This window comes from Vidua macroura, chromosome 1, assembly GCF_024509145.1.
Source record: "Vidua macroura isolate BioBank_ID:100142 chromosome 1, ASM2450914v1, whole genome shotgun sequence".
NCBI classification, from domain to species: Eukaryota; Metazoa; Chordata; class Aves; order Passeriformes; family Viduidae; genus Vidua; species Vidua macroura.
The window spans coordinates 123,049,676-123,076,738 of NC_071571.1; the positions used below are offsets into that span (position 1 = coordinate 123,049,676).

Sequence of the window (27,063 nt, forward strand, 5' to 3'; positions counted from 1 at the left end):
CATTTTTCCCACACAGTAAAGACCACCAGTCATTTCTCCTCCAATATTCCCAGCCATTTTCAACATGGAGTAGAGATGAGGCCCTGTGAACACCCTGTGAGGTGTTACATCACCATGGGTAACACGTGTGAGGCTGATATTTGCAGGCTGTGTACAGTTTGAGCAGTACAGGTCATGCTGGAAGTCTTCCCAAAGAGGTTACATCACTTCCTGGCAAGTTGTTCTTGCAGAACTGTTCACTTGGTTAAGCGATAGCTCTCTTCACATTTCATATAAAATATAAGAAAAATAATGAAATCTGATATTAGGTTTTGTTCCAAACTTATCCTGAAAAAACTTCTTTCTTGAAGAACAAGTTAGTTTTGGGCAAAATGCTCTAGTCCTGTCTCTGCAGCAACACTGTGCACAAAAGCAACTCTTAATTCAGTTAATTTTACAGAACAAATAGCTGGAGACAAGAACCTCCAACAAAGTTCTCAGTTGTATTCCAAATCAATCAGTGGCAAAGAGATTTAGAACAAAGTGTTTCTGCTCTTAAGGCTTGAATTTATTGGAGCTGTCTGGGTATATCTGTCTAGGCAGAAAAAAACAACATGATCATAAGTACCCTATTCTCCCAAAACAAAAAAAAAAAGCATATGGTTGTGAGCTTGAGAGTGAGCATAAATGTGAGACTACATCAATAAGAATATATATGGTACCATAAACCTGCCACAATTAGTTCTTTATTTCATGTAGATTAAATGTAAATATTGGTTTTCAGTGTGACTTCATTTTACCAGAAGTGCCCTCATCACTGGGTTATAGAAGTGTTTCTACACATCTTTCTGGCTCAAAGTATACTTGATTATTTTGTGAAATAGAAGTGACAGAGAGAATGTTGTTCTGACTCACTCTAATGTACAGGCTGGGGAAATTAATCATGGGCAATCAGGCTCAAATTCTTTTAGAGAGGGCTGGAAATGGAAACCTACTCCTTCAGCTGCTGGCTGGTTTTCTCTTGTGATACTGTGTAAAGGAAAAGGCAGTATGTGTCTTTTGCTTTATTTTATGAACAGTCATATTGAAATAATGATTCTATGTGCTAAAATCTAATGTCAGAGACTATTTCAAAGGAGTCCAACTGTTTATATTTCAAGAGTTTTTTGTTTGGTAAACAAAATATTTTGATCTTGATGCACTTAAGAGGCAAATGGAGTAAATTAATCAGTTATATAATAAACTACAGTTCAGAAATCAGAACAATTTCATTTTTTTTCTTTTAAAATGTATCTTCAGAGTAATTTAAATAATGACATTTTTCTATTTAATAATATCTTGCCTTCCATTCACACCATCTCCCCAGTGACCTGCAGCTCTGACATTTCTCCATTGGTTAAATCTTTATTGGATTTCATACCAGTTGAAGAATCTTAATTGATGATAAATTTTGTTCATTGTTGATCTTAGACAAAATCAAACTAAAAAAATAAACAGTTCTTAGTCTCAATTAGAAGCAGAGTAGAAGCTCCCCTTAGCAGAAATAATTGCTTCCAATCCCTGTAAATACACAAGAATGCCTTTTTCAAAGTAATATAATGATATAAAATAGTAGTTCTGCCCTCATGCAATCACTGTATTAAAATTTTGAAATGAAACTTTTTAAGCAAGTAACAAAAAAGTAAAAGTTTAATTTCATCCATTCATAACAAGGATAAAAACTTATGTTCAACTAATTGTTCTAGGAATCATTGCATGACTATATTTCATAGATTTCATGTATCTTTATATAGCAATTTATATTTGAATATTTACTTTTACAGATTTTTATTATTACTTTTTCAGTTACTTTTATGAAATAGCTGGTGAGGATGGTGCAGAAAAACATTTTTGCCAATCTTGTTCTTTATCTTAGCAATGGATAGTATTTAATACTAGATATGGCTACTTTTTCTGAAGGCCAGGAACTGTGATGTGCTACAGGGATCTGTTAAATGCTGTTCTTTTAAATATTTTTCTGAGAGACCAATGGGAAATATGATCTTTGTCAACTCCGCTGGTATACCACCAAAAGCAATGGATACAAAGTTTTGTCTATGATACTACAATGTCTAAAGATGACCAACACTTGAATGAACATCATGTAGCACAAACTTTACTAGGAAATGTACAGTAATACCAGAAGGCAAAGGTATGGAAGATAAAGGAAAATGCATGGAAATGCTCCCTGGTAAATGCAACATGTCCAGGCACTTGTACAACTGCTGATAGATGGTATGGGATCTTAATGAATATTTTTATTCTGGTAAATCTAGTCAGAGGAAAGCTATTCCCCATTATTTTGTTATGGGGTTGGTTTTGGGGTTTTTTTTCTTTCTTTTTTTTTTGTTTTTTTTTTTGTTTTTGTTTTTGTTTTTTTTTTTTTTGTTTTTTTTTTTTTTTTTTTTTTTTTTGTTTTTTTGTTTTTTTTTTTTTGTTTTTTTTTTTTTTTTTTTGGTTTGTGTGTGTGTGTGTGTGTGCATGTGTGTGTCAGTTCACAAAGTCCTCAACAACAGATGTATCCAAGATATCTGTGGCTGAAATAATCCATTTATCAAAAGATTTTGCAGCACTGGAATAATGTTGCACAGTATTGTAACCACACCCAGAAGAGCAGAGATACTGACACCCATCATCTCTTTACTTCATTTGTTGTAAAAGACCTCTTCCCCAGAGATCTTTAGCCCTTTTTTTTTTAATTCTGAGCAGAAAATGAAAAAAAAAAACCCAAAAACCAATAAAACAAACAATTTTGAACAGTTTAGGCAAAAGCTTAAACCAAGGCTTTGAGCAGAGTTCATCCATTTTAGTCTCATTGATATATTTACCTTCTCTAGCTCTATGAATATTTAATTGTGAAAAAAAAAAGAAAAAACAAAAGAACAGATTAAACAAAAGTCACCAAAACCAAAACCAATTCAGACCACTCAGCAACATGGCAGGCATATTAGATTTCAGCAAAGGAGCATTCAAGAACCTGCTCTACATTAGGAAGAGACTAAATCTGAAAATTGGTCTCTCACCGTATAGACATCTCTCTTGAAATGTCTCCTGCTTGACCATTTTTGTGTGAGTCGGAAACAATTGGCCACATTGCTAATACAGACTGGCAGATGGGGGGCCTGATTTGGGAGTCACTGGAGCTTATGTGTCTGACAGCAGGTTTGTGATACACACAGCAATGTACACATCCAGGGGTTAAACTTCAGGAGTACAGCAGGTCTTTCTGGCAAAAAAAAAAAAGTTCCAATGAGTATTAATTACCTTTTTAGTCACCCTCAGGACCAGGTAACAACTAAGCACTGTTTTTGTGAGTCTAATTTTTCGGTAAAAAACAAGATGTTTCCAAATTGCTGTAATGGATCAGACTTCTTCATGGCTGTTTTAGTCAATACAGTGCTGTGATGTTATTAAGGGTGGATGGATGGATGATGGATTGACTAAAGACACTTAAAATCAACAGAAAAATGGCCTGGATTTGGATTCTTCCTTCTGTTTTAAATTAAATCCCAGCTTTTATAATTCATCAGATTTGATAAATATCCTTTATATGTATTACAGTCTTTCCTTGCCTTCCTTAATTGGTGGTGTCACTATTTCTTAGCCCAATTATCCATATTTGCATACTCCATGTATTTTTTCTATTAGGAAAGAGACTTGATGATGAATATCTTTTATTCATACCCTTGTTTATTTAGAGTTACTGCTGGAACTTGCTGTCATCAAATGCAGAAAGATTCAGTCAGCAGAAGATACCATTTCCAGGATTTTCTTCATGCCATATTGTCTGTGTTTGTGCAGTATGTACCTAGTGACCTATTACTAATTTCTTTCAAGTGGGTTTTTGGTTGCAATTTTTGTTGTTGCTGTTACAGCTATTCAGAAAACAGTTACTCTGTCCATCTGTTTGTATATGCACTGTCTGCATGGGCCTTTGGTAAGGGAGGATACTTAGTTTTAGTTTCAGGAGATGTAATGGTGCGTAACTGTTTATTATAATAATTCTAAATTGTGGGTGGCACTTATATATCCAGTGCAAAGGTTTAAACCAAGCCAGAAAAACAAAAAAATCCCATTCTGATTCAGAAAGGAGATCCAGCAATGTTTAATTATATTAATACACAATTAGTGGATGTGTCAAAATATTATTTGTCAAAATCATAACACTTTTATGTGGCCACAAACCATGCAGCCATAAATCAAACTCAAAGGGCACAGTCATGGAATGCAAAGGGTTTATTCATTTGCTGAAAAATTAATTGATAACCAACAACAACAAAAAAAAAAAACAATTTCAATGAGGCCTATCTCTTTTTGCATTAGTATTTATTTTAATTAATCTGAAACTTGCATCATAAAACAATGTCTTCAATTTGACAAAGACCAAATATGATCAAGTGTTTTCAGGAAAATTATGATGAATACTCAAAATCAAAGACAGTACGTGATATTTGATCTATATTCTGTTTGAAGCCCAGCAAGTATCCAGTGCTGATGGAAAGGGCCAACTACTGCAATTTCCAGCTGATGTGAACCCCATAAATATCAGTTAAAATTCAGTTTCTTAAGTGCAAGCATTACTGGGTTTAATAATACAGCTATTCTGCTGCTTTAGCATGAAATAACACTTGTGCCCATGCACAGAATTAGAGACACTTTACTAGGTGATAATGCTAAGTTATGCCTTGATGGTACAGAATCTGCATCTTGGCCTCCAAAGGCCTAAAGAGGATGGAAACAAGATTTAGCAATACAAATGTGATGTGAGTGTTAGAAAAAAAAATCCAGATGTGACATACAATACAGACTCCAGCAAATGCTTCTAATATTTTGTTTTCTTCCTGCTTCTTTAAACTCTTCTGCATGGCCAGTCTGTATGTATGGCTCACTCTTCTGTACCCAAAATGACAAGTGGTAAGTTATCCTGGTGCATAAACACTGAAAAAACTTGCATCTAGTCTGTATATGCAGCTGCAGAATGGCATTTTACCTCACATGGTTTTGTTATAAAAAAAGTTTAGTGCCCAATGCTTGAGCACAGAAATCCAATTCCAGGACTGCAAGAAAAAAAAGTTATAAAGATCAACCAATATGGAGCATAAGAGCTTCAGAATATCATAGTATGTAAGTAAAAAAGTACCTATAGCATCCTGCACTTAGTTCCAAAGTCTTTAGGGAAATTATAACTAAAACTGAGAAAGAGAGAGCACAAGAAGCAGCAGTGTGTTACTTGCATGGCATTGTTTCTCTTGGGCTCATGAAATTTGGAAGCATTTATAGAGCTGGTCTAAAGCCAGTTGGATTCCAATGAATTTTAACCTCAGCCTCTCAGTTTCTGAAAATGAAAATATAGAAAACTTTTGGAAGCTGATACAGCAGTCCTGTGAAGACTGGAAGTTGGTCAATCCGGCCACTAGCTCAATATAACAAATTATACAAAGTAAATGAAATGTCAACCCCATCAGCTCGCAAAAAAATTTCAGTCTAGAAGACTTCAATACAACAAAAAGTATGTATCTGATGCCTATTCTTGCTTGGCACAGAAATGAGTGGTTACAAACTTTTTAGTTCTACTTTGTGAAGAGAAGTTTCATGTGGCTGGATTGAATCCGCAATAAAATTCCTGTCCTGATACCTCCAGGCATATTCACATGTTCTGGACTTTTGCGGAGCTCACAGCTTTTACTCTTTCCTGTGTCTCAGCAGGAGCAGACCGGCTTAGCAACCTCTTGCCTGCTGCCAAGGATGGAGGCGGCTGGGGACGGGGCCCCCCTCGACTTTTCTGGGCGATAGCTTTTGCAGGACCGCGGCCAGCTTCTGCTTGAGGCTGCGGTGCCAGCCAGCCCTTGCTGCCCGCTGGATTCCAGGTATCGCCTCGGGAGCTGTTGCGGGTTCCGCCGCCCCCGGGTGCCGATGCCGGTGCCGGCCCGAGGGTGCGGGGGCCGGGGCCGGGGGCGGGCGCGGTGCCCGGAGCGCGGCCGTCCCGCCCCGCGGGATGCCGGGGAGGGGTGTCCGCCGCACGTCACCGCCGCCTGCGATAAATGCCCGGCGGGGCGGGAGCCGTGGGGAGAAGCGTGGAGCAACTCGGGGCGGTGGTGGCGACCCGGAGGCGGGCGGGGGAGGCTGCGGCGGCGGCTGAGCTCGGCGGCAGCCCCGCGCCGCGGCTCCGCTGCTGGACACGTCCGCGCCCGGCGCGCCGCTCCCAGCGCTGCTCCGCCGCAGCCAGCGGGGCGAGGCCGTGCCCGCGCCCCCCGGCCCGACGCGGGCGTGGCGAGGAGGCGGGCGGCGGAACGAAGCTGGCTGCGGGGAGAGCAGGCAGCCGCCGCCGGAGGGGTAAGGGCACTGGCGAGGGGGCAGCATCCTCCCCGCAGCATCCTTCCCGCGGCGGCGGGAGGACGGGCGGTGGAGGAAGGCCGGGCGGCCGGGGCCGCTCCGGCCGGGTCGGCTGCCCCACGGAGAGCGGAGCCGGGCGGGGACGGCGGCGGCGGCGCGCTGGGGAGCGCTCGGCTCTCCCTGCCCGTGCGCCTCTTTGTGTTTCCCTCCCAGCGGCTGGGTCCGGTGTGGCGGGATTCGCGCGTGCTCACCCAGGGTGAAGGAGCGACCTCGGCTCTCCTGCCTAAAGCACTCAGTCGTGAAGTAGGCGTTGTTAGAATATCGCGTTCTTGGAAGCGGTGCTACTCTTTCTGAGAGTTTTCAGTGCTTTCCTTTGCTTGGTGACTAGAAAAACGCTGTCTCCCCCGTTTTCGTGTCCTTTGAATGCATTTAGTTTCATTAGGGTTTTGGAAATCGTAAAACAAAAACTTTAATCAAGGTCATATTTTGAAATGCACTAAGAGGGGATACTTTGTATCAAGTTAATTGTGGATTTCAGTTTACACTTTGGCAATGACTACAAGCCTTTAACTTTCTTTTGTTAAGTTCCAATACTGGAAGACCTTATCTACAGTCTAATCTTCATTGATGTCTGGCTCCTTTTAAGTAGATATGAGAAGCATGCTTTTTGCATGCAGACACTGAAATGTGCTTGTCAATGTAATATATAAAACCACTTGAACAAACTGAAGTTCATAAGGCTGAAGATAAGCTATCTTCCCAAATCAACAGTGTGCACTTTTAGAGTAAAAAATGCAGCATCCTGCTTTCTCCCCCTAGAACAAGTTACAAAATCTGTATGAACTAGAGATTTTGTTGCTTAATAAGTTCATACAGGCCAGTCCTTCTGTCTACAAATTACATTACTCTCTCTTATGCATTTACAGCCAGCAAACCTGGAAGAAAGACTTTGTCTTGGAGCTAACACCTGAGCATTTTGAGATCATTCATCATGAAGTATGTAGTACAGGAATGGCTCAGAGTAACTACCTTGCTATTCATAGCTCAAGCAGTTTCTGCAATGGTTCTTCCCAATGCCACGGTCTTAGAGGAACTTTTGGAAAAGTACATGGATGAAGATGGTGAGTGGTGGATCGCCAAGCAGAGAGGGAAAAGGGCTATCACAGACAGTGATATGCAAAGTATCTTGGATCTTCATAATAAATTACGGGGTCAGGTGTATCCACCAGCTTCCAATATGGAATATATGGTAAGGAAAAATGGATAGTGACATGCAGAAAAAATGTTCTTAGAATAGTTGCTATCACTTTATAAAACAGCATACTTTCAGTCTTAGCTTGCTTGTTTTCTCATTTAAAGAACTTGTCACTTGTTTGTCTTTTTTTTTTTTTTTTTTTTTTCTTTTTATGTACAGGTATGAACTGTGAGATAAAAATGCCTGTTTGTGGATCAAGGTCATGCTCTACTTATATTAATGTGTTTAATCTCTCATAGATCTCCTAAATTTAAATGACAGTTCCTCAGTGTTAGGGGCCAATTTCCAAAATTGCAGTACTCAATAAAGCTGATTGTAATTGTGGCCTAAAAAGTTACCATCTGAGAAGAGTACTGAACTATGAAGTTTCAAGATAGCATGCATGTGTTCTTTCCCATGCTTCTAGGTTGGATGGAATTTCTGAGCAAAATGAGGGTCTTACAACAAGAAAGTCTTCTATTTAAGTTGGCATGTGTTACTGGAGTGCTGTATATTTCTGTGTTCAAATTAATAATATATTCTCTGATTATTATTTTTCATTAAGAAGCCTCTATATTTAGATTATTATTAGTGGCATTAATTCCCATGTTTCTGAACTTTGTTTTTATGCCATAGTTCAAGGCTAATTCTATCTCTTCTTGCTAAGTAGATGAAATCAGGCCATTAGAGCTTTTAAGAAGTCTAGAGGTTTGACAAAAATGGGCAACTTTTCTTTTTTCTGCACCTTTTTCCTGTGTCCACATGGCATATTGTTGGCTTATCTTTCTATGGCTCATGCACCAGAGAAAGAGTGCTGGTATAGGTTGAGTTTTTTATATCAAATATTGTACAGCTTTCTTAATACTTTCCATGACAGAGGTTTAAATTAACACATTTCCAGATCAAAATATCTTTCCTAGACTGGAGTCGTGTCTTTCAGGTTGGAGATCTGTTTGAACTGAGCATATATGGGTCTTGGAGAAACCATGCTTGCTTAAACCGTCAGTACAATCATAGGATGGTTTGGGTTGGAGGGGACCTTTAAAGGTTCTCTAGTCCATCCCTCATTAAAGACAGTTTAACTTAAGTTTACCTATGTGTTATTGTATTAGACTAAGAGCCATCAGAGAATTAGTTCATGGAATCACAGGATGTATTGCCACATATCATCTCTAAACATTATAATATCTGAAACCCCTTTAACCTGTTCAGTTACAATTGCACATATTTGAAAACTTTGTTTCCTGTTGTGACTTTTTCAGACCTTGCTACAACAGAGGTTAACATTTTGTTCCCAGTCACTAAGGTTGACTTTTTTCTGGAAAGCTCAAGAAAAAGCTATTAAGCCTTTTTGTAAAAGTATAACTGGGACAACTGTTGCTTTCCCTTGTTAAAATACTGCAAGCCTTTTTCTTGAGATTCTGTGAAAGTGTAGGTGATTTGTAGTTATGCGCCTTTTTCCATTCCTAATGCCATACTACATTTGCCTGTCTTATGTATCTTGGAAAGGAGAATTTGGATATACTCACAGAAGTAAGGTTTTTGACAGCTTTATTCAAAGATTCCTCCAGCACTGCACACAGTTGGGCTTAGACTCTGTGTTAGGTCTACATCTGGAACAATTTTTTTTGGTTTTGTTGTTTTTTCTGTGCTCTCCAATGATGCCTGAGCCAGAGAGTACAAGTAGCATGGAAAAGCAATTACCCAATTTTAACATCAAGGATGTTACTCAGAACAGGGCAGCAGCTTTCAAGAGGGTGGGATTCAATTTTGGTATAATATCCAAGGGAATGAGGGATTAGGATAAGCAAGGGTTTGAGACCTGTGAAGGCAAAGGGTCTGTGTAAAGTGTGTGGGTAGAGGGATAGATACCTGTGGAGGGACAGGGACCCATGAGAAGGGTGTGGAGGGAGCCTGAGTGGTTAAAAAGGTGTTGAGAAATCATTGTGGTGGAGATAAAGAGCATTTGAGAAATAGATATGGTTAATCTAAGACCTGTGACTGTGATTTGGATCAGAAGTTCACGGAAGGAGGTTAAGAGCACAGACCTTTGCTGAGAGGGTATTTGAAAAGTCTAAACCTGCTAGTAAGTGGGGAGGAAGATTGCATCTGGAGGAAGCAGGTGAGAGTTGGTATTGGGAATGGAGAGAGGAGGGTTTAGAAGACAGTGGGAACCACATGGTGCTTGAACAGAACAAGGAAAGGACAGGACTGCTGATTGTTTGCCCCTTTATCTTAATGGTACTCTTAGAGATTTTCCTTTCAGTGTCTTAACAAAGATAATTATTAGTGCTCCAGAAGAAAGAAACCATCCATCTAAATGCTTGCCTGATGTTTAGTGAGATAGATGAGTGCAGCTGAAATATTTTTGTCTACTTTTGGTTTATTAATATAGACATGCTGGCAAACAGGTCTCCTGCTATTGGCACAAGTCATGTCCTTGTAAACTGCACTTTGTATCAGTATATCCTCATGAATAGAGCTAGTTCTGCTAGGGGGAGTGAAGTTTTATGTCTCACTGAACCTGAATGGAGATGAGCAAGGTCCAGGTGCCTCCCTGATAAACCTGTATCTCTATAAATCTGTGATATAGTTGAGAAGTTTAAGATATCCAAGAGTGCTTGGAGCTGGGAGAAGTATGTGGGGGCTGCATGCTTTCACTGCACTGTTAGGTTACCTAATATGTTCCAGACTAAAAGGCAGCTCTGGCTGAAGTGCCTTTGTCCTGCTCCTGCCAATAGAATGTACCTGAGATGAGACTGATTCAAGAATCAGATTTTATTTTAGAGAAATGTAATTTTAGGTTGGTTTTTTTTTTTTTTTTTCATTCTGAGTCATGACACTACCTTAATGTGTGGCAGAATCAGATGAGTACCAGTACTGATAAAAGAGCATTGGAATATATACCTAAGGAATGGGTAGGTTGGAGAACCACATTGGGTAAGAGCTATTGGTTTTATTTTTCACTTACAGAGTCCAGCCTTTGAGATAAGGTCTGCAGCATAAGATCTTGGTTCTATTAAAAACAAGCAAAAACCTCAGAAAACAAACAAACAAACAAAACCAAAATCAAACCAAAAAAAACCCCAAAACACCCAGGGAAAATGAAAAAGTTGCATTACTGAGCTGTACACTCTTTCCATGTGCTTTGAAAAAGCAAACATTACTGGGCTGTCATAGTTCAGAGACCTAAAGTTACAGGGCAGTAAGATTCACAGTAGCTAGGTCTAATGAACAAAGTGTTCTCATGGTTGTCTGGCTGAACTTACTGGATGAAAAGTTCATCTTCCCAAGTACTGTGTCTCTGGTGGTGAGCAGTAATGGATTCCTAAGATAAGAGGATAAGAATAAAGCATGTGAAAAGAGAAACTTTTGCAATGAAGCACCCCAGCTACCAGGAAACAGCAGCTTAGGGACTTCCTCAATCTGCTGTTGTACTTCTTGCATCAGATGGAATATTCTCACATGGAATTTTCTTTATGAATCTGAAAGCTTCTGAGTCCACTTGTATTGTTTGAATCCATGACATCCATTTGCAGAGCTCTATAAATTTAATTATGCAGTGGGTGAAAAAGTATATTTGTTTTCCTTTAAACTTGGTCTTCTATTTGATGCCTTGTTTTTCTTTATTGTGAGAAATAATTATTTTCTCAGTGATCACAAGGCTTTCAGCTGAAGAATCCTAATTCCTGTACTTGAAAACTGTTCTATCTGAAAAGCTGTTCCATTTTGCTATGGTTCTTCTATTTTCCTTTTAATGCAAAGGGGACAAACCAAACTGTGGATAGTTATGGCATACTGCAAATTGTTATAGTTGTATTTATTTTCTTCTCTCCCTAATAATTCCTAACATTCTTTTACTTTTTGACTTAATGTCCTACAGCTGACATGTTTCATAGATCTATTCATAATGACTTCAAGATCTTTCTAATGTGCTAAGAGGTCATTTACTACACTACTGTGTATATATGGTTGGCTGTTATCCCCAGCAATGTCCTTATTACTTTGTATTCATTCACTCTGAATGTTATAAATCAGTTTGTCTTCCAATCACTTAGCATTAAGCAGTCTCCTGTCTTTATCTTTTATTTTTCCTATCCTGTTTTTACCTATCTTAAATAGTGAATACTATATTCCATTCTCTTTTCTTGGGCTATTGTGGAGAAGGTGACCAGAGACCATGGACACAATCTTGCAGGGAATCTGAAAAATTATTTTGTATTCTTAAATCCCTTTGCTGTCATTTATCACTTCTTCTTTTACCTTATGATAGCTTAATTTTGTTTGTTTGTTAATTTTTAAGTAACTTAGGAACTCTGTGGAAAACTTAACTGCGCTTAACCTTTTTACACATGTTGACACCTTCAAGGTGCAATATATGTGTGAGTAATTTTCTGTATATTTCATATTTTTTTTAACTTACCCTATAAAATTAGCCCAGTGGAAATTGGTTTTTAGTCTGTGGTTTCTCAGGATCTTCTAGAAGTTTTTTAAAATATTATCAACCGTGTGCTGGTTTTTGTTAATGTGGTAACAAGAGAGATAGTGTACTGCACAGTAATTAGAAGTTTAATGAGCAAGTTCTTCCAGGTTCTTGAAGGATATTGTTTGGTCCCGGCAATTTGATGCTGTCAGTATTTTCAGTTTTGGGTTTTGTTGCTTAAGGCTGATTTGGATCCTCCACCTCACCTTCTGTCTCTTTTTCTGTACGGAAGAATTGTGGAGTGAGAATGTGCATAAGCTCCTCTGTAGGGAGCAGTATTGCAAAAATTCATTAAACTTCTCTGCAGTGGCCTTATATGACCTTATGACTGCATGTTAGATCATTCTTTCCTAGACCTCCTCCTTCAAAGCTGAGAGAGTTTTTGGGTTGTTGACATTATGACTTAAATAGAAAAAGAAAAATCTTTTTTTGAGGTTATGATGAACAGTGTGTTATGAAAATGCATGGCAAATGCATGTTGTATATTTTTTTATCTGGATTGCTTCTTTTTAAAGAAAGATGTAAGGAACATTTTGCTGCACATATGAATTTAACAGCACTGGAAAGAGAGCAGAGAGGAATGAGGTTTCCCTGCTCCCCTTCTAAAGCACCTGAACAGAGCTTGGAGCATTGAGTCATGCTTTCAGCATGTCCCCCCTGGCTGTTGCCACCAGTGTGGCCTTCACACCATGTGTGCACTTGGGGTACATCCATATGGAAGAGACATCCTGGGAACTGTGGCCAAGAGCTGCTGGCACTGTTCAGTCTGACCAGAGCAGAGGGGCTGTGGCTCTGCTGCTCTGCAGCTGCTGAGGTGTCCTTGCCTGGTCCTCTGCTGTGCTGGAGCTGCCTGTGCCTGCCCAGCCTCTCTTGCCTCTTTAAGGAAGAAATGGGAACCATCATGCTTTGTCGTATACTTGTCAATGGGGTTTTTTGTGGATTCATGCGAAGTAGTCCTCTTATTCAGTTAGAAAGGGTTTGCTGCATCTTAATAAATTCTTACTAAATTTTAAAGGCTTAATAAAAGTTGAAAAACTTCATGAACTCCTAATCTTTTTTTTTTTTTTTTTTGGAAACATTAGTTGTTTATCGTGAACTGAAATTGGAAAAACGTTTTCCCCAATAATTTCATTGGTAACCTTGCACCTTAGTAAATCTGAATATATTAATGAAAATTGATTTCCTTCATGATTATTGCAGTCAAGACTATAAAAATAGTCATTATTATTTGGATAGTGGAAGTTGTTAATTCCTCTATATTCCTAACAGTTGGAGTTTGCAAAATAAAATGATTCACCAAGAATAATATTCACAAAAGTCGTTTTGGTTAATGAATTTATAATGCACTCTATTTTAAACCATTCTTTTAGTATTCATTTCTGGATTTCATACATGTTTTCCCAAAAAAATAAGTCAAATGATTAATGTGAGATCCTCATTCCATGCATATGCCTTTGCTGTACTTAAGAGTATTCAGGTTTCAGCTTGATAGATAACAGAGCATTTCAACCTGGTATTTCTTGGCCCCCGAGCCATGCACTGCATTTTGTAATTACTGTAATTGGAGACACCAGTGTCTTCTAGGGCAAGGAAGTCTTTGCTTACTTCGTTATCTTTAGTCGTTTGGCCAGATCCTGCCAATAAATACCAGGGATGTCATTGCAAAGTCCATAACTTGCTTCTATAAAGTTTTACTTCAGAAGACTTGTGAGGAAACTACAAAGTTCTATAGGTGCTTTTAAAACAGTTCAGATTAGAATGCTTATTTGTGTATAGCTGTACATATTTTGTGTATAGCTGTACCATATAGCTGTGTGCTTCTTCAGGAAAATTCTGGATGTTTATCTGGCAGCAGTGTTGGACCCATATTTTGTTCACAGAAATATTTTTTTCTTAGTTTGGTATAATGTTTGGTATAATACCTCTGAAGTTCTTAGTTAGAAAACCTTGGTAGTGATGTGTTGAAAGTGCTAATACCATGTAATTCCTTTCAAAACCATGACGAATTCATGACTTCTATGAAGGGCCTTATATTTTGGGAGGCTTGAGGATTTGCCTCTCCATTTCAGTAGCTTTAGGAAGACTTTAGAAGAAAAAAAATTAAAAATATTGCTTATTTAGATTTTTAAAAATTTTCCTGTTGGCAATCTTCTGTTATAGTTAAATATAAACCATTGGACTTTGGATTATATGAGCCCACTAGTGGATAGAGATCTTGTGTGATAGTAAAAGATTATTCATGGCATCACAGAGATTGAATAAGGATCAAAATAAATTTTATTGCTAGTTTGTGATGCATTTAGGTTCTATAATCAATTTAAGTCAGGGAGTAGCAGCTCTTCTCTGTGTGTATCTGTAAGTTCACAGATGAGTTTTTTTTTATTTTTTGTAGTATTCCTAGGAGAATCAAAATAGCATTAGGAAACATAAAGGAAGTAATGGACATACATGTTTTGGTGAATTTTTCTATTCTAAGATGCCCTTTTAAATTTCCTAGACCTTTCTGACAAAACATTTTGATGTCTCTGTTTAGTGTATCTTACCCATCTTGCCAAAACTCTTCAGGGATGCTTGATTAAAAACAATTCCTGTTCCTTTTGAGCAGAGGGCTTTGGTTTGTGGAATTGCCTAAGTGGCTGAAGAGCACTTTGGATGCCAAGAACAGAGCAGCTCTATTCAGAGTGAACCTGCCCTCTTTCCCTCTGGTTTTCCACTTTTCTGCTTCACTTCAAAGATTGGTGGAAGTGCTTCAGCTCCTTTGCCTGTTCTCAAAGGCTACTGACTCTGCATCAAAGAACACAGTGACGTTGACTTATCCTCTTATTCTCCCTGGCAGTTTTAGCAAAGGATTGTGCGATGTGAAGTGGCCAAGGAAAAAAAGTGGTATGACTTCTATTGATGTAATGCCAACAACAACTAAGCAACTCCAAGTAAAGAAACTGAAAGTGGAAAGTAGCAAAAAGGCTCACTGTCTCAAAGTTTAAGGGAGCCTTCCCAAAATAAAATAATTAGCAACACAGGACAGACACTATTCATCTTTTATTTTTGCTGTCAGAGAACTTTTTTGTCCCCAGATTAAAGAGGATCATTAAATATTAATCACTAGTAGCAGAATCTAAGCTTAAATGCAAAATTTGAACAGAACACAGAAAGGATCAATGAAATTTATAAAAGTAGCTCCCTGTTGCCTGTCATCTTCATGATATTTGCCTCAGAATGTTCCTCAACTAATTTTTTTCTTTTTAATTGAGAAAAAATTACTTATTTCTTAACATTATTTCAGTGAAATGCTAGATATGAAGTTATCCTCTTCTATGTAAATATAATCAGCCTTAGATTTGGCGTGAGTCATTATCATAGAAAAAGTGTGATTCAAGCAAAAGACTGTCCTCTGGTAATAGAAAGATGGACAAATTTCACTTTATTATGAAAGAAGGTAACAGTTCCTTAAAATGAGGCTGTTAAATCCAGAATTTGGCTGCCTGATACATTTCACAATATATTTGTCCTGAATTCTCCATTGGATCTTCAAATGGTCAGGGATTAATTCAGTACATTTTCCTTTTTTTTTTTTTTTTTTTTTTTTTGAGATTTTATTTGAAAATATTTCTGACAGTAGTGCCAGGTCACATATGATCAATGGATGCTTTCTGGCAGTAAGTTCAATTCACTTATGTCAAAACACAGTGGTCATCTTTTAAAAGCATTTAGTTTGACACATATTTGAGATACCATAGCTAATTCCTGTTCAAAGTCCAGGAAATTCTGTAACATGTCTAAAACTGCTGTATGAAAGCAATCAGTTACAGTGAGTTTAACCTGGTAATCACTACTAGGATTTGAGGTAAGGACCTGTGCTCTGGTCAGTTTGTGATTAGCTATAAATATTCATGAATACTATTTGTAATGAATGTGTGCAATTCATAATTTGACAATGGACAAACTAGAGAAATCAAGATCAGCTTTCATGTTGCTTCTCTTCCATTCCTGGTAGAATATAGAAGTGAATAGGTGATTTTTAGTCATGTTCTAATAGACAGTCTCAATGCACTCCTTTTAAAAAGTAGGAAAGAAAATGCACTGTTTCAGAACACCTTGGAAAGCTGAATATTCCAGCATGGTTTTTTTAACATGCTTAGAGTACACAGAGAATTAAACGTGATTAGTCATGTCTGCTGGTTCCTATTCCTGGTTTTACATCTTCAACACAAAGAGCTCAAACACATGAAGCTGTAATAAGGAGATACTTCTAAATATTGGTGCAATTTTTTCAGTGTTTGGGAACAATATTTTTGGCCACTTTCCTGTTTCCAGGCAAAAGCCACAGTTTTCCTGCTTTTTACTCTTTTCCAAACGAGTAGCTGAAACCTCAAGGTCTATTCAGGGATCTCTGCCCAGTTTAAAGCTCTATAAACTCCAGTCTGCCCCATGGTAGCATGTAAGTTCCTTACATTTCACTTCTAGCCAGGTAGTAGTTTTCCAGCAGAAAATGCCTGTCTTAACTTTCTTGGTAGAGGAAGGTTTGGCAGTTTTACCTCTTCTTTCTTTGTGCTTAAAGAATATATCAGTACTAGTTAGTATTGTTGGGTTTTTCTTTTCAAGGGAATCTTGCCTGGTGTTTTTGCCTGAGTTATTGTGGTCACTGCTGCATAAGGGACCTCAGGCTGTGGGGAGACCACATTTTTTTCTGACTCAAATGACTGGAGGTAAGCATCTCAGTTGAGTGCAAGTTATTTGCTGTTCAGATGTGCTAATTATAATTAGCTTTCATGGACTTCCTTCAGCATCTTTGTACTGATGAAATTGCCTCACTGAAGCATGACTGAAAGACAAGCCGATGAAAACTGCCAATGCCTGTTCATCAAGAAGAGATCATGTCAAACCAATCCATTTTACTTTTTTAATGATCCAATAGTTAGGGAAGTATTAGGTGCCCTATTTTGACTCTGGAAAGTTCTTGACACTCTCTACCCTGATGTTTTTGTGAGAAAAAATTGACAGAACCTCCTTTTAAACAGGTGGAAGATTGAAGGTGTTGGAGCCTCTTCTGTTTTGGTTAAACACTTATGACTTCTGTGAGCAAAGAGCACACCTGAAAACTGCAGTGTGTATATATACACACACACACATATATACATATACATACATACATACATATACATATATATACATATACATATATATATAAAACGTGGGCGTAGGATGGGGTAGTTTTAAAGAACATGATCAAAATTAGAACTTAAGAAGTAGAAGTAATACAGTTAATGAAACTTAACTGCAAGGTATGGAACAAGGAAAAAATCAAACTGGTGAAATACAAGGGATAAAATGTAGAGGTAAAATTGCAATATAAAGATGCAGGAGTTGCACTGACTTAAAAAATATGTGGCACCAATCTGTAAAAGGAGTTGTCCATGTGTGAAACTGATGAGAATTTTTCTGAAATGGAAATGTCCATTTTTGGTAATTTTTAAAGAATGGTCTACCCATACTAGAGAGAATGATAGAGATTAATAAGATTGATTATGAAGACAGAATATGTGATTTATGAGATGATTTAAGGAATAAAGAAGCTGAATTTGGTTAATCTGGGAAATAACTAAAGGTAGTTACAGGAAAGAGAGAGATTTCTTTTTATGTGACAATAAAACATCAGCTAGCATTGCAGGGCAGGAGGTTTAGGTTGCATACCAAAGAGATCCTCTTTATTCCTACAATCAAAAAATCCAGAAGGGAATAAAAGTAAATATTATTCTGAAAGTGCTGTTACTATTTTAAATTATTAAAATGTGAATAATACACATATATTTGGCTCAGTGGAGAAGGTTAGATAGACTACAGTCAGGATCAGTCTATTGAAGTAATTTTTAAGTGTACCTTTCTGTTTTTCTGTGTTGGTGCCATGCAGGTGATTTCTAGTTTTCAACTGTATTTCTGGCATATTTGCTCATGGCATTTCTCATTCTATGTTTCATCTTTACTTTTTTTTTTTTTTCCTTCTCAGTGTCATTAGTCTTAATACAGTGGATTCCTTTAAAAAGTAAATAAATACCCATACTGTACCGTGGTATTTACTTTACCACTCTTTCCCTATATTTAGAATGTATACAGCAATGAGGTATTTATACTATGCCATGGTAAATGTTTACTTTCAGTGGTGCCCACTGTACTTACTTTTCCATCTTTACTGAGCTTGAATTTTAGCTCTTCTTTAATTTCCGTATAGTCCCAGTCCATATGATTTTTTCTGCCTTCCAACATATGTGAAAATATATCCAATTAAAATGTTACCACTGTTGAGGTTTTTTTTAAATTATTTTTACTGGAAAGTGTTTTTTGAGCTACTGGCCTTTGCAGTTCTGCTGCAATACTTTTAGTATAGTAGATGGACTTCTGCTGGTGTGCTTTGGATGAGAATGTACATTTTTGAATTAACACTCGTGCAACACAAATGGTGGGATTCAGCTCACAAAGCTTTTGATGTCTGTGGTGTAGATGTCTGCATTTGAGCCAGTCCCCTTTAATTAGTAGAGAAAAATGAGAACCTCTAACACACAGTTTATCTCAGTTAAAAGTGGGTGGCTAAAATTATCTCCTTCTATAGTTGCTTATTTGTCTATGTAAGTGCAAAAGCTATTTAGATAATTAGCTCAGATGTAGATATCTGCTTTGTTTAAATTCAGGGTACATTAATCCCACCCCACGTAATTTGTTTGGCTGTTGATGAATTTTAATTTAAAATGTGGTAGTCTCACTGAAACAGCAGCTCTTCCAATAGGCAGAACACTGGTTTAGGTCCACACTATCCAAATCCTGTGTTGGCAGAGGTTAAATTCCAAAATTTCTAGTCCAGTATGTAAAGCTAAACTGGCATTAGTTGTGGTTTATTTAAATGTGATATGGTGTAAACCAGAATCAGTAATAAGATCCATATTTTCTGCAACATCCCTGCTGCAAAATGTGGTGCAATCTTCTGGGGTAGAAGAAAAGTCAGCAGCTGGAGGCAGTAACTACTGCTACCATTCAGTTTAACCTGCCCAGCTGGGTTTTAGCTTCAGCCAGGGTCGTGTTTGAGAATGTTTGTGAAACACTGATAGTGCCATATCTGTGTGTCTTTGATGGTGCACTAGTTTTAACAGGATACTGATGAAAGAAATGCCTGTGTTGACAAGTGTTGTGGTGCCATTCAAACAGATTTGCAGAGCAAAATAATTGATGCTGAGAACCTGTCATTCATGCTAATTGCATTTCAGGATTTGTTTTCTTTCTGCTGTGGCTCTCTGTGTGGAATGAATACCCATGAACAACTTCAAAGTGCACTCTAGCAGTGTTCTGCAAAACAAAAGGAATAGTTTCAAGGAGGTTCATGCTGCTGAGCAGTTTGTGATATTTTCAGTGTGTGCCTATCTCAATGTAGAAAGCCAACCCTGATGATGATACCTTATCCAAAAGATAGATCTCATGGTAGTTTTCTAACAAAGTGAGCAATACTTTTTCTTGATATACAAGTTGAATCACCTTGCATGTAGTGCCAAACGATTCCCAGTCAAAGTGCTTGTCAGACCTGGGAATCAGCTGCACTTTCATTTTCTTGTGCTCCCTTCAGTACCCTTTATTTACAGAGGAAATCTGATAGAGCAAAGTCATTGAAACCTGGTCATGTCAGAGCATGGATGAGGGAATGAGTGGATGAGAAATCAGGTGCTGTGCACACCTGTTTTTCAAAACATTATAGTCTCCCTGTTTATGAAATTTCCTATACTTTTAAGTAACGGTATTTGAAGATTTAACTCATCCTTTGGTAAGCAAAAGGATCCTTGCCTATAGTCATGCAGAGATTTCTTTTCAACTTTACCATTTCTTTCAAAGAGTTGTTTTAAAAGTGTCCTTAGTTTAAATCTGTAAAATACTGACTGTTTCGAGTATTGTAGAAGAACTTCTTGAATTAAGCTTAAAGCTCAATTTATATTTCAGTAGCCAGATTTTAATATCACTAATGACATTGTGGTTAAAATTTGAGAAATGCTTACTTCTGGTAGGACGTAAAATAAATAGATTGCTGTGGCTCTTCATATTCTTCCATTTTTATTCTGGCTTCTTTTAAAATCCCAAGCATCTTGGCATTTTAAAGATCACTAATTAGTTTTGTATTTGAAGTTCTTCATTGTGTTATTTGATCTGAATGAACATGAAAACTTAGGTGTTTATCTTTCTTTGCATATGGAGATGCTTTCATTGTTTGAAGCCCAAAGCCTGCCATCATGTAAGTGAAACAAGGGAATGCTATTAAAAGCACAAGAATAAAATTTGTATTCCAGTAAAGAGGTATATTTTAAATACTTAGGGAGATTATTTTACCTGTTCATTTCATTTAGCCTGCTTTGTGCATGAAATGCATTATATTTAAAACTAATCTGACAGGATTAGTATGAAAAAACTTTAAAATAAACAGTCTTTTATCCTTAGAATTAAGATGCACAGCTTTTCTTCATATAACTTCAATTAGAATAATTAGTTTAGGAAAGTAATTTGGATCTCCTACTTTAATTACTGAAAGAGAAGAACAAAATTCAAGGTGGCATCCAAAATGTAAAGTGGCTCCTTCCTATTCTTGATCCTATCTCTGAAACATGTCAATAATTCAGTAGAAAATCTTCAGAATTCTTCAAATTTCACCTACATGTAACTGTAGAATTGACCTTTAAAAATACCTTTAAGCTAATTTTCTCAGAGTAAGCTGTGATATGGCATTGCAGTCTTACAGATTTCTTGTACAAGTTTTTAATTTGTTTTCAGAAATTTCATACATATTCATATTACTAGCAGTTGTGTATAATTTTTACATTACTGGAGTAGTCAGATATAAATTAAAGATAGTTTTCCAAGTGGTTGCATCAGGGATTAGGATACCATTTACAGAATCACAGAACTGGTAAGGCTGCAAGGGACCACTGTGAGTCACCTGGTCCAACCTCCCTACTCAAGCAGGGTTGTTCTAGATCACATGGCAAAGGACAACATCCAGGTGATTCTTGAACATCTCCAGTGAGGGGGACTGAGCAACATTTCTGGGCAACCTGTTCCAATGCTCAGTCACCCACACAGTAAAGTTCTTCCTCATGTTCATGTGGTACTTCCTATGCATCAGTTTCTGCCCATTGCTGCTTGTCCTATTGCCTGACACTACCAAGAAGAGCCTGGCTCCAGTCTCTTGGCACCCTTGTACCTGGGGTTTTTCCTCCCAAGGTGCAGCATCCTGTATTTGACTTTGCTGAATTTCAGATAGTTCTTCTCTGCCTGTCTCTGCACCCTGTCCACATCCTTCTGAAGGGCTGCACAGCTCTCTGGGCTGTTGCCCACTGCTCCCAGCTTTGTGTCATCAATGAAACTCCTGAGGAGACATCTGCCCCTTCATACAATATTGGGTCCAGTATTAAACCCTGGGGGACACCACTATGATAGGCCTCCAAAATAGACCCTGTGCCACTGACTACAACTTTCTGGGATTTACTGTTCAGCCAGGTCTCAACCCACCTCACTGTTCACTCAAGTTCGCAGTTTGCCTGTGAGGATGTTGTGCGAGACAATGTAAAGAGCCTTGCTAAAGTCATGGTAGATGATATCCACTGCTCTCCCCTCATCTTAGCTCATCATAGAGGTAAATCGGGTTGGTCAACCCTGATTTAACTTTTGTGAATCTGTGCTTACTACTCCTGATCACCTTGTCCTACCTTGTTGGTAGAGGTGGCCCCCAGAATGGGGCACTCCATTGCCTTTCAAGGGATTGAGGGGAGGCTGACTCTGTGGTAATTTCTTGGGTCCTCATTCTTGTTCTTTTTGAAGGCTGGGGTGACATTTATGTTTTTTCAGTCCTCAGGCACCACTGATCTCCACAAGTTTTCAGACATGATTGTGAGCAACCTCACTATTGTTTCTACCAGGTCTCTCAGCATGTGTGGATGCATCCTGTTAGGGCCCCTAGACTTGTTGATCTCAAGGTTGGATGGGTGTTCTCTGACCCAATCCTCCTTGTCAGAGGGAAAGTTTTCCTGCCATCATTCCATTACTCTGGTCTCCTAGATCAGAGATCCCTGAAGGCTGGTCTTGCCAGTGAAACCCGATGCAAAGAAGGTGTTCAGTAACTGCCTTCTCTGTGTCAGGCTACCAGGGCCCCCCTCCATTTAGTAACAGGCCCACACTATGCTTAATTTTCCTTTTGTTATTGATGTATTTGAACAAGTCCTTCATTTTGTACTTGTTGTCCTTGACCAGATTCTTGAAGGGCCTTGGCCTTCCTTCTCTCATTTTTATTTACTCTGGCAACCTCTCTATATTCTTTCCAAGAAGCCTGACTCTGCTTCCATCTCCTGTGGATTTCTTGGCTATAGTTGAGTAATGACAGGAGCTCTTTATTCATCCATAGAGGTCTCTTGCCTCCTTTGCCTGATTTCTTGCTCATCAGGATGCCTCATCTTTGAGCCTGGAGAAAATGGCCCTTGAATATCTTTCCCTCTTTTTATGAAAGGTCATTATAGTGATCCTGGAGATTGGGAAACCTTTCCATTTCTACCTTGATTTAGATTTGTGTTTTATGGCTTCTGTGTTCGTAGGTCTTGGAGACACAAGTAACTGTGACTCCTAGCACTTGTATCTCTTTTTTGTCTACTGGCTGTAGGAGATTAGTGATGTTTTATTCACATTTTTTTCTTTGAAGTCTCTGGTAATCAAGAAAGTGACTCTAATCTCTAGGAAATTCTTTGGAACTGAGACATTTCGACATTCTTCCAAAATGTTTTATAAAATTTATGTTCCTTAGTATAGAGGGTTTTTTTTTGTTTGTTTGTTTTTTTAAATTTTAACTTCTATTGAAGCCATTTCAGGAAGTGGAGGCTTTGATGAGAAAATGAGCCCATATAACAATAAACACTGCACTTAAGGAGTTTTTTCCCCCTATAGTGCAATTTACACTTGACTGATATATGTAACACTTTTGATATTTACTTCATCACATCTCAAAATATACTTAAGTGATTAAAATGAGAAAGAAATTAAGTTATGTTTTGTTACTCGTAAATGAAGCTGCTTCAAGGAAAGTGCATTATGGTGAGGCCTAGAAAGTGGGAAGCGTGCTTATCTCTGGCTAGGTAAGGTAAAGGGAGTAAAGACAATATTTTATACTATGGATGAAGGCAGAGAAACAGTTAAAGACGGAACTTTTTTTCAAGACCGTATCCAATTTCAACAGTACTTGGAGTGGGTATCCATCTGTCAGAAGGATTAACGATGAATTTCAGTTTTTCATTGAAAAGCTGTACTTTCAGAGTTCTGGAGGCTCTGTCATGCATAGCTTTCATCAGTTTTTAAAGAAAATTTTGTTAAAGGTAATTACTTCATAGTCTTGAAGAGCTGATTCAAGCAGCTACTATTGATTGCCTAGCTCTAAACTAAAAAAAAAAAAGTATAATTATTTCAGTTAAAATAGCTGCATAAAATATTTTTAAACTTGTGTGATGAGAAAAATAGAACAGTAGTACAATTCCTTTAACCGTGACTGATGTTTTAAAAGTGGAAAATATACGGGCATGGTTTACAAGAGAATAATATCTTCTGGATTTCTGAAGGTTGTAAGAGCTATAAGAAATTGTAGATAGCCTTGGAGGTAGGAAGCTCTAAAACTGAGCAAGTGCCGAAATTTTTGTTCTATCCTAAGTCTAATTTATTCTAAATTTGTATTTCAGAGTCCGGTTGGCAAAACCATTCTAAATAGCAATTATTCAGGAAATATATTAACTTTATGACTTGTTCATTCTAAGAACTAAATCTATATATTATAAGATTTTGAGGTGACTTAATACCATACAATATATGCAACAAAGACAAATTGTAGTGACTTTTATTTTAAAATATTATGTCTTGTGATTTTGTGGTAGAAGATGAAGCAACTCTACTACAGCCCATAAGAACAAAGTATAAATGTGGAGGAAGTGTGTTAATCTTCATGTGTTTTTACAATGGGTAGAATAGGGAGAAGAACATTTTATGGTGGTGTGACAACTAAAGGAAAGGGGAAATGAATTATACAAACTGTCACTTCATGATGTAAGATTAGAATATTTTCTTCTGGAGGTTAAAAAAGTTGTGGTTTATGACACAGAAATAATGGCCTAGGAGAGTGAATGGAAAATTTGTAAAGTTTTCTAAAGTCAGTGGTCTTTGTATCCATAAATGGGTTAAAAGATTTATTCTGTCATTATTATACTGTTTGAGTATTTCTGTCAAAATAAATGTTGCATTTTGGGAGTCAGAATATACCCTGCAAATTGTTTACTTGCTGATAATATTAATAATAACAGACAAAATGTAATCCAATGCATTACAGATTTCTGAAGAAGAGAAGCAAGAACAGATATTCTAGGATTAAACTGAGTGATAATAAAGTTTTTACATAATAATGGTCTTGCATAACCAAGGACATACTTGTTTTTGATGAGTTATCTGATTAATAATTTGAGAACTGCATGTCAAAATCCATAGAAAAATAAATTTTAGCATGTGGAATTTGTTTGTTATATTTGTGCAATCTTTGGCTGTGTTAAGGAGTTTTCTACCTTTTATCTGTGCCAAAAATCAGTAGACATGATCTCCAGTGTCTGCATGGGAATTTGAATCTGAAAATATTGAGTTACTGTTATTTAGATAGCATAGTCTCACTTAATGAAATTTAGTTTGAACGTATGATGAAATACTCCAGGTTCTATCAAGATGTGTTTCTTTCCTGGAGGCATTCTAGTTTCGTAACCTGTGTGTTCATATTAATCAGGTATCTGGAAACTATTTCTGCAGTTCTCAGGAAATTCCAAAAGCTAAGCAAAATTATGGATACTTTGCACTGGAGCAATGGACCACTTTGAGCAAACCCCAGCTTAGTGCAGTAAAAACTAAGCATTCAGTGTATGGTATGACGTTTTTCAAGAAGAGTATGTCTTAGTATGCTTTTGAGAGAATGAAACTTGGATTTGCCTTTCAGCTGCAAGCTTATTCTTCCATCTCCCTTAAAGAATAAAAATTAAGGATAAACAACAATTTATAATATTTTTTTTTTTTTTTTACTTCTTCTAAGCATGCCTCTTTACTATCATGAATGTCCCTTTTTTGCCAACCTATCCATAAAATCAATGAATGACAACCTTACTCTAGTTTTTATTTCAACAAAAGGTGGTTATAGAAAAGGAAGAGGAAATCTCATTCATTTCACATAAACTATTAGTTTAGAGGAAATAAAGGCTTGTTTGAAGGCTTGGTTGGATAATACCCCTTTCAGTTAAGAAAAATGCCCATTACTGAAAAACAATCTCACAAGACAAAAAATGCACTTAATTTAGCTTGGAAAATTGAACTAAGCCTTTCAGTTTCATATTTGTGCATTATTCACTGCAGCGTGGCTGCACGTGGTTTCTAAAGGGAATGCTGTAAAGGGATTAAAACTTTTTCTCTTGGTGAAAGCATTTTTCTTTCTTATGAAACACAAATGCAGCGTACATTTTTCAATTCTTACTTTTCAGTATTCTGCCACAGTAAAAACATACTTCAAAAATTAAAAAAATGGATCTTCTTTTTTTTTAAGAATAAGATATACACCAAATATTTTTAAGAAGATTTCCCTTTCTTTTCTTTTAAATTTCAGACATGGGACACAGAACTGGAGAGATCTGCAGAGTCATGGGCTGAAACCTGTCTGTGGGAGCATGGACCAGCAAGCCTTCTTCCATCAATTGGACAAAATCTGGGGGCACATTGGGGAAGGTAGTTTAAGATACTATTTTATGCAATATATAAGATTTTAAAAAATCTAACAAAATTTACTTGTTAATAAAAGGAAAAAATGGCAGAAGCTACAACTTTTGAATGATCTAATACACTGCTACTGGCTTTCCTAGGTACAGACCTCCAACATTTCATGTCCAAGCATGGTATGATGAAGTGAGAGATTTCACATATCCCCATCCTCATGAATGCAATCCATATTGTCCATATAGATGCTCTGGTCCTGTTTGTACACATTACACACAGGTATGTAGGTGTGCTTGATTTTAAATCACCTATGAAAAGAGTGGCAGAGACTTCCAGTTGGGTTGCTGTCTGACACTTAGAGCACACAAAATTGCACTACATACCACAGCACAAAAGCACAAAAAAGGCTTGTTTAGACTCCACAGTTGCAAGCACTGGGTATCAATGACAAAGTAAGGTTATCATAAAAATCTTTAGATTTCATCCTCATAAATATCAGTAGGATGAAGGAAAAAGCTCACAAGCACCAGTGTTAAACTGAGTATTACTGCTCAGTGTATTTTGCATAATTTGGCTGGCCCTTCCCATAATATGTTGAAGAAACAGCTCATTTAACAAAAAAAAAAAAAAAAAAATTTCTTAGGTGAATTTCTCAGATCAAACAGTAGTCTTTAGGGCCTTGTTTTCACTTCAGGAAGATTTTAAAATTAGAGGTAATTTACTTCCTATTTCTGAAATCTGTGTATCTAGCCTGAATTTTTGTTGAGGGATACTAGTCATGGTTTCAATGAATGGGAAATACATGATCCTCAAATTATACTATGGTCCACATATAATTTTTGATATAACATTGGAAAATTTAAAAATTATTAATTTTTAAACACTTATTTTATGTTTAGTAGCATAATTTACATTTGTATCTCATTTTAAAATAAAACTACCTCTATATTCTTATTTACTGTATCTATAACCTGTAATTACATTTACTATTACATGCAAGATTAATACATATATACAGCTTTTTTGTGGTACTAGTTCTTCACAATAGTTATCTCTTTCAACTCTTAAGTCCTGCTGGATCTACAGATTTGGCTTACCTTGAATAAACAGATTTTAAGCACTTGTCATATTTTTATCATTTGAACATTCCAGACTTTGTAATTTTGATTATCTTTGAGATCTGTGATGAAATGTGAATAAAGAA

The 27,063-nt window shown here is 37.3% G+C and overlaps 1 protein-coding gene across 3 annotated transcripts in view; it reads left to right on the forward strand.

Moving 5' to 3' along the window:
* The first annotated feature begins 6,263 nt into the window (after positions 1-6,263).
* The window catches only part of CRISPLD1 (cysteine rich secretory protein LCCL domain containing 1), a 38,005-nt gene continuing 17,205 nt past the window's right edge, over positions 6,264-27,063 (forward strand). For 2 of the 3 annotated variants that reach the window (XM_053977911.1, XM_053977904.1), the window contains exons 1-4: positions 6,264-6,351; positions 7,278-7,600; positions 25,753-25,871; positions 26,006-26,138. In XM_053977911.1, the coding sequence (XP_053833886.1) occupies positions 7,343-7,600; positions 25,753-25,871; positions 26,006-26,138 (510 nt within the window). In that variant the 5' untranslated portion in view covers positions 6,264-6,351; positions 7,278-7,342. Of the gene's footprint in view, positions 6,352-7,277; positions 7,601-25,752; positions 25,872-26,005; positions 26,139-27,063 lie in introns of those variants that run through there. The other variant, XM_053977919.1, reaches the window with a different exon arrangement.